The sequence below is a fragment of the Xenopus tropicalis genome, chromosome 10, assembly GCF_000004195.4.
Source record: "Xenopus tropicalis strain Nigerian chromosome 10, UCB_Xtro_10.0, whole genome shotgun sequence".
NCBI classification, from domain to species: Eukaryota; Metazoa; Chordata; class Amphibia; order Anura; family Pipidae; genus Xenopus; species Xenopus tropicalis.
This window is the reverse complement of record NC_030686.2, coordinates 41,635,642-41,648,198: the sequence shown is the minus strand read 5'-3', so window position 1 is coordinate 41,648,198 and position 12,557 is coordinate 41,635,642. Positions and strand designations below refer to the sequence as shown.

The 12,557-nt window shown below is 44.6% G+C and overlaps 1 protein-coding gene across 1 annotated transcript; it reads left to right on the top strand.

Annotated features, from left to right (window-relative positions):
- The first annotated feature begins 1,786 nt into the window (after positions 1 to 1,786).
- On the top strand, positions 1,787 to 10,368 carry chmp4b (charged multivesicular body protein 4B). The gene is given in 5 exon segments (NM_001004866.1): positions 1,787 to 2,073; positions 7,165 to 7,342; positions 8,384 to 8,498; positions 9,515 to 9,641; positions 9,736 to 10,368. Coding segments are annotated over 5 exon segments (669 nt in total). The 5' UTR covers positions 1,787 to 1,889; the 3' UTR covers positions 9,801 to 10,368.
- The last annotated feature ends 2,189 nt before the right edge of the window (positions 10,369 to 12,557 follow it).

The following is a 12,557-nucleotide window of genomic DNA, read 5'->3' as shown; positions in this document are numbered from 1 at the left end:
GAGTGTTGGGAAGTCCTTGTTTCACCTGTCAGCGTTTTTAAAAATAGACTTTTTTAATCAGAGCTGTCACTTATTCCAAGAGACCTTTCTCCATTTGAGTCACCCAGGTGCATGACTTCCCGTGTCTCGTGACCGTGACGAAACTCTCTCACTGCCTGGTGTGTCCTTCCCACTGAAACAATGACTTCTCACTATCTGCTCCCTTCCTCATATGAGTAATACCCAGGCAGTAACCTACTCCTCCAGCTGCCAGCATTGCCTAGCATTCATAAACATAGGCATGTCACTGACAAAGGAGATCAGGCTTCATGTACAGGTATGGGATCCCTTATCCGGAAACCCGTTATCCAGAAAATTCCAAATTACGGATAGGCCAGCTCCCATAGACTTCATTATAAGCAAAATTCTAATATTTAAAAATGATTCCTTTTTCTCTGTAATTATAAAACAGTACCTGTACTTGATCCCAACTAAGATATAATTACCCCTTATTGGGGCAGAACAGCCCTATTGGGTTTATTTAATGGTTAAATGATTCCTTTTTCTCTGTAATTATAAAACAGTACCTGTACTTGATCCCAACTAAGATATAATTACCCCTTATTGGGGGCAGAACAGTCCTATTGGGTTTATTTAATGGTTAAATGATTCCCTTTTCTCTGTAATAATAAAACAGTACCTGTACTTGATCCCAACTAAGGTATAATTACCCCTTATTGGGGGTAGAACAGTCCTATTGGGTTTATTTAATGGTTAAATGATTCCCTTTTCTCTGTAATAATAAAACAGTACCTGTACTTGATCCCAACTAAGATATAATTACCCCTTATTGGGGCAGAACAGCCCTATTGGGTTTATTTAATGGTTAAATGATTCCCTTTTCTCTGTAATAATAAAACAGTACCTGTACTTGATCCCAACTAAGATATAATTACCCCTTATTGGGGGCAGAACAAGCCTATTGGGTTTATTCAGTATTTGAATGATTTCTTGTAGACTTAAACATGGAGATCCAAATTATGGAAAGATCCCTTATTAGGAAACCCCCAGTTCCCCAGCATTCTGGATAACAGGTCCCATACCTGTACTTGGTTATAGCCACTGTTACTACCAGTTCACTTTTGCCTGTGGGAGAATTTAATGTCTGGGGGAATCTATAAGTAAATCCAATTTTATTGTTTTTATGCGGTACTTTGCTTATTTCAGGTTGAAGGAAAGACACAGCCATCAAGTTGAACTTGTAATACCCTCAGGGGCAATGATTTTCTGACTCCTAGAGGGAATCGTGTATTAACGTATATAATCAACCCTAGCGTAAATGAAACCTGCCAGCTGCTACCCCTTGCTTCCTATTTGACACTCCCAGCCCCACCCTGTCCCCACAGCTACGCTGGAAACTTTCACATGACGTGAACTAGGCGTATAAGCGTAGGGGAAAATCATAGCGTCGTCTCAGCCGGCGTCAACCATTTTGGTTAGTGGCGAGTCCTGACTAGATTCACAAGAGCTGGCTGCATATTTCTTATAAGAAAAATAATGATATAGAGAAGTCAATCTCAGTTATGAAAACGGTGTCTTATTTTGGGGTGAACGTCAGTGCGTTCAGGAAACTGAGGTAGTATTAAATGAGAGCCCGCAACCAAAATGGCCGCCGCTGAAGCCGTGACAGAGCACCACGCCCCGGGTCTCCTAGCGTGAGGGGGTGCGTGATACGCTGACGTCAGCGCGCAGGGGGTTGGTGGGACGTATTCCTGGTTGTTGTCGTCGGGTGTTGAGAGCCGGGCAGCGCAGTGAGGAGTGAGTAGAAGGAGGAGGGAGGAAGAAACGGCCCCCAGGAACACGCAGCAAAACTTCAGCCAGTTCCTTCGTGCCGGGCTTCAAGCGGGGAAATGTCTTTGATTGGGAAGCTGTTCGGTACCGGGGGCAAGGGAGCCAAAGGCCCCAGCCCCCAGGAGGCTATCCAGAAACTGCGGGACACGGAGGAGATGCTCACTAAGAAACAGGAGTTCCTGGAGAAGAAGATCGAACAGGAACTCGTCACGGCCAAGAAGCACGGCACCAAGAACAAGAGGGGTGAGGGGGGGGGGTCATGGGGAAGGGCTGGGGGTCATGGGGAAGGGCAGGGGTGCTGGGGGTCATGGGGAAGGGCAGGGGTGCTGGGGGTCATGGGGAAGGGCAGGGGTGCTGGGGGTCATGGGGAAGGGCAGGGGTGCTGGGGGTCATGGGGAAGGGCAGGGGTGCTGGGGGTCATGGGGAAGGGCAGGGGTGCTGGGGGCAACAAGTGGGCAAGTCTGGAACCAGCCACGGTGTAGGTATCATGGCAGCTGAAGTGGGAGGGGCCTTCTAGGAACAAGGGGGGGCTGTATGGGAACTGGGGTGGGGGCAGGAGAAGGGCCCGGGGTGCTGGGTTTGGGCAGGGAAAGTTGTGATTGAGGAGTAAGAGTATTTGTCTAATTACCCTGACAGCCCAGCTGAATGACTAGTTACAGTGCAATATGGGGGGCGGGGGTTGTATTTATTGCCCCAAGCATTCTGAGAGTTATGGCTGAATGGCAAAATAGGGGGGGATTTGGGGTGAGTGCTTATTTGTGCCCTGGGTACCCCTGGAACTATAGCAGGGTGACTGTTACCCCAATGTTTCTATATATCTGTAACCTTGTTATGGGCTAAGGGGGCCCAGCCTGAAGGCCAGTTAGGGGGGATTTGGGGTGAGTGCTTATTTGTGCCCTGGGTACCCCTGGAACTATAGCAGGGTGACTGTTACCCCAATGTTTCTATATATCTGTAACCTTGTTATGGGCTAAGGGGGCCCAGCCTGAAGGCCAGTTGGGGGGGATTTGGGGTGAGTGCTTATTTGTGCCCTGGGTACCCCTGGAACTATAGCAGGGTGACTGTTACCCCAATGTTTCTATATATCTGTAACCTTGTTATGGGCTAAGGGGGCCCAGCCTGAAGGCCAGTTAGGGGGGGATTTGGGGTGAGTGCTTATTTGTGCCCTGGGTACCCCTGGAACTATAGCAGGGTGACTGTTACCCCAATGTTTCTATATATCTGTAACCTTGTTATGGGCTAAGGGGGCCCAGCCTGAAGGCCAGTTAGGGGGGGGATTTGGGGTGAGTGCTTATTTGTGCCCTGGGTACCCCTGGAACTATAGCAGGGTGACTGTTACCCCAATGTTTCTATATATCTGTAACCTTGTTATGGGCTAAGGGGGCCCAGCCTGAAGGCCAGTTAGGGAGGGATTTGGGGTGAGTGCTTATTTGTGCCCTGGGTACCCCTGGAACTATAGTGGGGTGACTGTTACCCCAATGTTTCTATATATCTGTAACCTTGTTATGGGCTAAGGGGGCCCAGCCTGAAGGCCAGTTAGGGGGGGGATTTGGGGTGAGTGCTTATTTGTGCCCTGGGTACCCCTGGAACTATAGTGGGGTGACTGTTACCCAATGTTTCTATATATCTCTAAACGTATCAGCTAAGGGGCCCAAACAAAAAGTAAGTCCTTGAAGGGGGGCTCAAACAACCAATGTTCAGGCGACTCAGGCATGAGTCATGTGTTTCCATGGTTACAGGAAGAATACATGTGTGCACAGACTAGGTGCAAGGGGCTGTGACAGGCAAAATATAATTTACAACAGGGATATTCATCTTTCTGTTGTTGCTGAACTATAGCTCCCACTCACAGCTCTTGCTGGGAACTGCTGTGTCCACCACAAGTCTTACAGTCATACCAATGACACGGGTGCCTGTCCTGTGGCCTTCATAGTAACGTATCCCTTGTCTGTCTGGCAGCGCCTGTTTTACCTCCTGTGGAACTGCATCAGTCGGAGGCTTTATAGCAGAGTACAATGTCTATACTGTGCGCTGCCCATGTTGAACACAGTACAGCCTGTATAAAGCAATACTGATTTGATGCCTTACCCAAAATTGCTTTCAAATGTGGGTCGCTGACCCCAGCAGCCAAAAACTATTGCTCTAAGAGACTACAGTTTTATTGTTCTTGCTACTTTTTTTTTGTAATTATCTTTTTATTCAGGCTCTATTCATATTCCTGTCTCTTTCAAACTATGGCTTGGTTGTTAGGTTAAATTGGACCCTAGCAACCAGATAGCTGCTGAAATTCCAAACTGGAGAGCTGCTAAACAAAAAAACCTTAATTGAAAAACTGCAAATAAGAAATGAAGGTCAATTACAAATTGTCTCGGAATAGAACTCTCTACATCATACTAAAAGTTATTTTAAAGCCACACAACCCTTTTTAATTTAAAGGTAAGCTGCCCCTTTAAGAGACTGGCACATTTACCTTTTAGCTGGTTGATTGCCTGCCTGGTGCAAATGTTACCAGGTAAGACCCCCCTTCAACAATACTATACTAATCAATACCAGAGCACAAGTCTCCGCTCATCTGAAGGTTTTAGGTTGCATTATTTAGCTGCACAGCATGTTCATACATGTACAGTGACTGCAGCTTCCATGTATAGCTGTCAGTTCTGAGCTACACCAGGTTGTGCACCACAAGCAATTGTGTATATGTATAAAAAGCAACAGTCCCAGTGCCCCCTGTGTGGCCATATGGTGCTTTAGCTATTGTTTACAGGAAAGCAACACTCTTTATCTAGTAGTTTGTACTCCTACGCTCTAGTACAGGTCATAATTAGCAGTCTGCAAGCATATTGGTTTTCCAAGTACAGAAGTCTAAGGCCTGTGTTTGGGACTGGAAAACCACATTGGTTGAAAGAGAACTCATACTGATGGATGGATATACCGAGGGGCTTAACTAGATATATATATATGGACAGATAGATATTCCAAGGGGCTTAACCAGATATATAATGGGCAGGTAGATATTCCAAGGGGCTTAACCAGATATATAATGGACAGGTAGATATTCCAAGGGGCTTAACCAGATATATAATGGGCAGGTAGATATTCCAAGGGGCTTAACCAGATATATAATGGACAGGTAGATATTCCAAGGTGCTTAACCAGATATATAATGGACAGGTAGATATTCCAAGGGGCGTAACCAGATATATAATGGACAGGTAGATATTCCAAGGGGCGTAACTAGATATATAATGGACAGGTAGATAGATATTCCAAGGGGCGTAACTAGATATATAATGGACAGGTAGATAGATATTCCAAGGGGCGTAACCAGATATATAATGGACAGGTAGATATTCCAAGGGGCTTAACCAGATATATAATGGACAGGTAGATATTCCAAGGGGCGTAACCAGATATATAATGGACAGGTAGATATTCCAAGGGGCGTAACCAGATATATAATGGACAGGTAGATATTCCAAGGGGCGTAACTAGATATATAATGGACAGGTAGATAGATATTCCAAGGGGCGTAACCAGATATATAATGGACAGGTAGATAGATATTCCAAGGGGCTTAACCAGATATATAATGGACAGGTAGATATTCCAAGGGGCGTAACCAGATATATAATGGACAGGTAGATATTCCAAGGGGCGTAACTAGATATATAATGGACAGGTAGATAGATATTCCAAGGGGCGTAACCAGATATATAATGGACAGGTAGATATTCCAAGGGGCTTAACCAGATATATAATGGGCAGGTAGATAGATATTCCAAGGGGCGTAACCAGATATATAATGGACAGGTAGATATTCCAAGGGGCGTAACCAGATATATAATGGACAGGTAGATATTCCAAGGGGCTTAACCAGATATATAATGGACAGGTAGATAGATATTCCAAGGGGCGTAACCAGATATATAATGGACAGGTAGATAGATATTCCAAGGGGCGTAACCAGATATATAATGGTCAGAACGTGCCTAACTGGTGCTGCGGGAAGGAAATAGGAGAAATAGACCCCTTAGGGGAAGTCGGTAGCTGATCGGTGATCTCTCTCATGTTACTGAAGGGAAAAAGAATACCTGTCTGGTTACTCATTCACTAGTATCAGTAAACAAAGGACTTGTGAATTCAGCACGAATTGCATGGCACTCCCACATTGGTGCGGATAAGCCTCCAGGCCGGGAGCGGCTTCAGATAATGAGTACTTTCTCGTCGCTCTATTCATTTAAATGCTACACTGGAACGGACTGGTATTATTTCCCGGGCTAAGGTTTACTTCCCCTTCAAAGTAATACTTGCACAGATGAGTTGCAGCCAGGTATGGCCATCTATACAGACGCCAGGAGCCAACAACCAATAAAGGAAAGCCTACTGGGTGACTGGGGTTCCTAGGGCTTGATAAGTGGCATCTTTCTACATACACTATACATCATACAGGGTCCAAAATTGTGCCCAATTGTGCACATAGTAGCCTATAGTAAGTTTTGGGCGCCTAGAGCTTGGGCATGAGATATTCTTCTGTATCCACCAGTTGCCATGCATGTCAGCCTTGCTAAAGCTACGTTGTATCAAGAGATCCATTCATGGGACTCTGTCATCAAAATATAAAGGGGTTTGTTATTGAGCACAGAATGCAGTAAGTAAATATTGAATCATGTTCGTGCCTATTGTGCTTACACGAGGGAGTGTATCTTTTTGTTCTCGTGTCAGTGCCCGCTTCCTTCCTGGGCAGAAACCACATTTCTCTTTTGCTATCGAGGGGTTTTGTACAACTGCTTTTCAAACTCAGAGCGACAGCTTTGACATCAAACACTGCTGTAAAACAGTCTGTCTTTTCTGCATTCAAATCCCGTGACCATGAGTAATCGTTGCCCATTAAGTGGAGTTTGTTTTAGGAGGAAGCAAATCCAAATCACATGATTGGTTAAATAACGTCCGTAGAGGACAAATATGAAACCTATGACATATTCCTTCTAGAAATACATCACTTAGACCAAACACTGCACATTTCCCCATTAGATGCAGTAATCCTCCATACAGCAGTGATTAAAGAGTAAGTCTTTCTGCAAGTGAGTTGTTTGGGCAGGGGAAAAAGAATGTGTGTGGCACTTCCTGTGGCACAGAAAGAACCACAAGCTAATGCTTACTAATTAGCGGTATGTAAAGTCATTTAGAGATATTTATTCTCCTCGTTTGCCTTGTGATTTTTATGAAGGGAAAGCTGGCATTGGTAATTCCTCAACTGGTGGCTGGACATTTGAGTTTTGGGTTTATTTTTCAACTTTCCGTTATTGACCAGTCTTTTATTTTCTCTCCCCACAGCTGCCCTCCAAGCTCTGAAACGCAAGAAGCGATATGAGAAGCAGCTGGCACAGATTGATGGCACGCTGTCGACCATCGAATTCCAGAGGGAAGCCCTGGAAAATGCCAACACGAATACAGAAGTTCTCAAGAACATGGGCTTTGCAGCTAAGGCAATGAAAGCTGCTCACGATAACATGTAAGTAATGGGCCAAGAACAGTGGTGGTTGTGAGTCTAAACATGCCAGTGGAACACCTGCAGGCTTTCTGTATGATTCTGCTGGCCATGCAGGCCCGGACTGACGTTCTGTTGATTATGGCTGTAAGGTGCCATAGACACTCACTATTTATTGGGCTGGGGGGGCTGTTTGGGCTTCTGGGTACTTGGAATGCCAGGACCCAGGCCCAGACTGGCAATCTGTGGGTTCAGGCAAATGCCAGAGGGGCTGCTGTAAGATGCCATAGACAGTCACTATTTATTGGGCTGGGGGGGGGGGGCTGTTTGGGCCTCTGGGTACTTGGAATGCCAGGGCCCAGGCCCCGACTGGCAATCTGTTGGGTCAGGCAAATGCCAGAGGGGCTGCTGTAAGGTGCCATAGACAGTCACTATTTATTGGGCTGGGGGGGGGCTATTGTAAGATGCCATAGACCAGTGATCTCAGGAGCTACTTGGCTGTTGCTCCAAGTGGTCTAGTGCTTATTTATGAATTCCTGGCTTAGAGACAAGTTCTGGTTGATTAAAAACTAGGTGTTCTGCCTAACAGGGCCTCATGTAGGGCACATGTGACCCTCTGCCCTGTTCTGACTTTCAAGTGACAATGGACCCAGGCTGGAAATGTTCTGTATTGTCTGGTTAAAGCCCATATACATAAATGTCTGTTACCTTCTAATCTTTAAAAGCAGTCATTGAAAAAGGCAACCGTTCATGCCTTGTGACTGAGGGAAGTTAAAGGGGCCAGTGCTTCCTACCTATTTCCCTTAAGTTGGGCCAACCAGTTGGATCAATAATGTTAGTCCTTTTGACCATGTGGCCAACTCTTGGACAATATCCAACATATCCCTGCAACTAAATATACAGTTGTTAGCCAAGGAAGGTTGAAGTTATGAGAGTATACATTTGCATGGAACAAATACCTGAGTTTTAAAAAGAGGCCGAACATCCATGTCTTTTCCTTTTAGCCTCAATATATGTGCAGGTCTTTTCTTCTAAGAGTAATATTTTTTTTTGTTTCTGTGGTAGGGATATCGAAAAAGTGGATGAACTCATGCAAGACATTGCTGACCAACAGGAACTTGCTCAGGAAATCTCGGATGCCATTTCCAAGCCAGTTGGTTTTGGAGAGGACTTTGACGAAGTGAGTATTTGGTGATAAACCCCCTCACCCAGTCCAGAGTACACTGAAGGCAGTGATATTGTGCATGGTTCTGCTGTTTGCACCAAATCACAGCTACAGGGACGTATTACATTAGGGCTGGCTAAGCACACTCTTGTCACAAAGGCTTAGTTATCTTGCTGCTTGTTTAGAGAGCGGCCTATTGTCACATCCAATTTGCCTGGCCACAAAGACCTGCTCTGACTTTTAACTGTTAATCTGCTGTTTTTAAAGGGACGGTAGCTCTAAGATTAAAATTTGTATCTGTTAGACATTTTCTCAATACCTGACTATAATTGGCCTGTAGGCTTGAGCAGGGGAGAGCTCCCCAGTTTGGAAACCACTAGCATATGGGGAAAAAAATTATTGCAATGCATACCACAAGCCATTCATATGGGAAAATGGAAACCAGCCTGCTGATAATCCAGTTCAGCACTGTTAGGGATTTACTGGCTGACTCAAACTTGCATAGGCCTGCGCTAACTAATCCACTTACATAATACTTATAATTACTTCCTGAGTGGAAAGAAGGGTGGCTACTGGCTAATGATTGGGCATGAGCAGATGTTGCTGCATACAGTGGTTTGCTGGCAATTAGCAGACCATCATTACCCCAAATTAACAGAAGTGGAGTTTGTGTAATATTTCCATAAGTTAGTGGGAGATCTGCAGCCTGGGGAGCTCCAGCAGGGATCAGGTCTGGGCTGGCGGGGCCCACTGGGTTTTTTTTCCCAGTGCCCTGCCAGCCCAGTCGGATGTGCAGATAGGAAGCAGCAATCAGCTGGGGACTGATCGCTAGAAATCAGCAGGTGGGATTGAGCAATGGGGGGGGGGAGGGGGGCGGAGAGGTCTATGGGGAAGAGTGCCCATTGGGACTGTTGGACAAAGCAGGGGGGCAGCTTGATAAAGTTGGCCTGGCTCTGCTAGACTACACATTACCAGTTACACATATTTGTTGCTTTAGTTTCCTTTGTCAAACACCAATGTTCTGTCCCTAGGATGAGCTGATGGCGGAGCTGGAAGAGCTAGAACAGGAAGAATTAGACAAAAATCTACTGGAAGTCCAGGGTCCGGAGACTGTGCCTCTCCCAAATGTGCCTGCAGCCGTTTTGCCAGCAAAACCAGGTAAGTGTCTGGTGCAGTGTGGGAGTGCTAAAGCTTGCATAAAAATATATATTTTGGCATTACCATCAACTGACACACTCTTCCCTTGTTTTAGTCAAGAAAAAGCAAGAGGAGGATGACGATGACATGAGAGAATTAGAAAACTGGGCCACCGCATAGATTTCCCAGCTGCTGCATGAAGTTGCACAGACAAAGAGACACTATGTACCTTGTTGGGAGTAGACATGCACACAGTGTGTAGGGGAACGATGGGGATACAGGAACTGAACTTGAAATGTCTCTCTCTCTATATTTGCCCATGTTTTTCCTTTCTTTGCCCAAATCCTAGCACGGGCTTTCTGATATGCAAACCTTGACTGCGGGAGGGATGACCGAGTTTGACCGAAGATTTTAAAGCATTGATAAGGTGTGGAAGATGGAGTGTTTTGTACAACTATCTGGCTGCTGCAAGCACTGATCCAGCCACCCAGCATCCAAGAACCCTTCCTGTAGCTGCTCGACCGCACCCGGTGGCATTTGCAATCCATCTGCTCATCACTTCCCGTGCCACTGCTTTGGTTGGTTCTTTTGTTTCTTAATGGAAGGCCTTGTATCTTCTGGAGTATGACATCTGGAATTATTACTGTGAAGACACCTCCGTTACACCTCTAGCTGCACCAGTATCCTCAGAATGGAACTCTGTAAAAGATGCAATAAAAAGATCCATAATAATGGCTACAATATTTAATGCTGTCACCTTTTGTTGTGCAGGCTGTACCAGTACTGCCATGCTAAGGCCTCTGCTACACAGGGTGTTTAGTCTACAAAATACCCCATGTACCAGGTACCTAAGACCCTTTAGCTTTAGGTTGAAGACACACAGAGCTACTAGTAGCAGCTACTTGTCACGGCTACAATGCTGATCATTTACTGATAATTGTCTTTATGTGTGTTTTAGCAGAGGCAATTCCCAGTATTGTCTATGGCAGGGTATTTTCTTGAATTTAGTATCTCTGACAAATAGCTGCTACTAAGTAGAACAGTCTGCCTTTGCCCTTAAGTGAACTACGCCCCTGGTGGTGTAGTTTTAGCTGAGTGGTTATAGGTTGCATTTTCTCTCTGTTCGTGCATGTTTTTATCTGTACTATGTATATATACAGCAAGCCAGTAAAATACAGTACATATGCAGGAGGTATAACCGCCAACACACATTCAGGTCTGCTCATAGCCCTAATGCCGCAAGAGCTTGCAATTAGTGCCCACTGATGGTAAAGTCACAAAAGTGACTGAATTGTTCATTTTAGTTACAGTAGAATAAAACAATCAAATAAAGTTAATTTAACTAAACACGTTAGAGCGTGTGATGATTGACGCATAATACTGCCTTAAAGGGACCCTACAAAGGCTCTGCATATCACCAATCTAGAGATTGCCCATTGGGGTGTGCATAATGTGCTTATTGCTTACTGTGGTTTCATTATGTTACTGGCTGATAGCTGTGGCTCCTGTATACAACACTTTTGTTTTCGTAGTGTGTTTGTATAGCCATAGCCTACCTATTGTAAAGGTGCATCTGTTTACAAAGGACATATTCTTGCGAACATCTGGGTGGGATTTATATTAGGCCCTTAGGTTACTGCATATTGTGTCAGCCTATAGCCCCTTTGGGCATTGCTGGGTTGCTACTGGGTGCTGTAGACACACACGGAGAGTTCAGATCTGAGGTCTCTCAATAAGGTGATGGATCTGGAATGCTTTAGTGCAGCCTTTCGGTAGTCAGTCTGTTTGGGGTTCCTGGGAGATGTCGTTTAGGCAGTTTAGACACGACTAAATGTTTACAAGGTTCTCATGGTCCTGCTCTAATAGGAAGATGCTGTGTAGCCTTTTTCTGAGCCCAGAGGTGAAACAAGGCAGCAAAACGGTTCTTTTCTTGCTCTTTTTTTTTGTTCATTTTTAGTTTACACTTGGAAGGCACCATGTTTCATTGTCAATGCCTGCTTTAAATGGCACTTTTCAGCGCACATCTCAATGGTCCTATTTTTCTTTCTACCGAGCGACTTCTTCCGCTCCTCCACCGCTTTTATGAAAAGGTACAGCATTCGCTTGTGTTCAGAACGGGACCCAGTCAGCAGAACATTAATAACGTGTTCTGAAAATGTATATAATTACAACTGATCTATATATATGTGTGTGTTTAACAGAGCAAGCAGGCAAGGGGTTTATTTGCTATGGCATTATGTGGCTAATGAATTCTTTTTGCACAAATAAGCAAATGCTCTCCCTTTGCTGGGGAGGGAAAGTGAGACTAAATTCTCTTACTCTCCCTGCCGTTGCTGCCATAGTCAGAGCATATTATTACAGCCACCCCTGTTGAACACACGTATATTGCCCCTTTTTGAAACCCTGTAAAGCAAAAGCTGGTGGAACACAAACATAATCAGTTGAATAACCTATAATATATATATGTAGATATACAGTGAGAGCCTGCAAAAAAAAAAAAAAAAAAAAAATAATCAAGCTTTGTACATGGGGTGAATGTATTTTGCATATGGTATGTCCTTGTTTATAACTTTTTTGGTTAGTTCAAAACTGCGTTCACTCTTAGTCATTAAAAAAAATAAATATATTTCAAATCCTAAGTGTTGGCTGTGTGTGTTTATAAAGGGAAACTTTAACCTCACACTATAATCCTCCTGTTTATTTGTTGAAATGATAACAAAATAGGCAGGGCTATAAGCGGTATATGAATGTGGTTGATCAGCCATCCTAAAATAACAATGGAAGCCTTAGACAAGGCTGAAGCTGCAAGCGAAACAAGTAACAGAGAATCTGGGGCAACCCCAAAACAAAATGAAAAGTATATATTTACTCTCCTTAAAAGCAAAGGGGAATATGGGTTCTTTAAATGCCTGTTATAACAGTTCAGACTATGCCCAT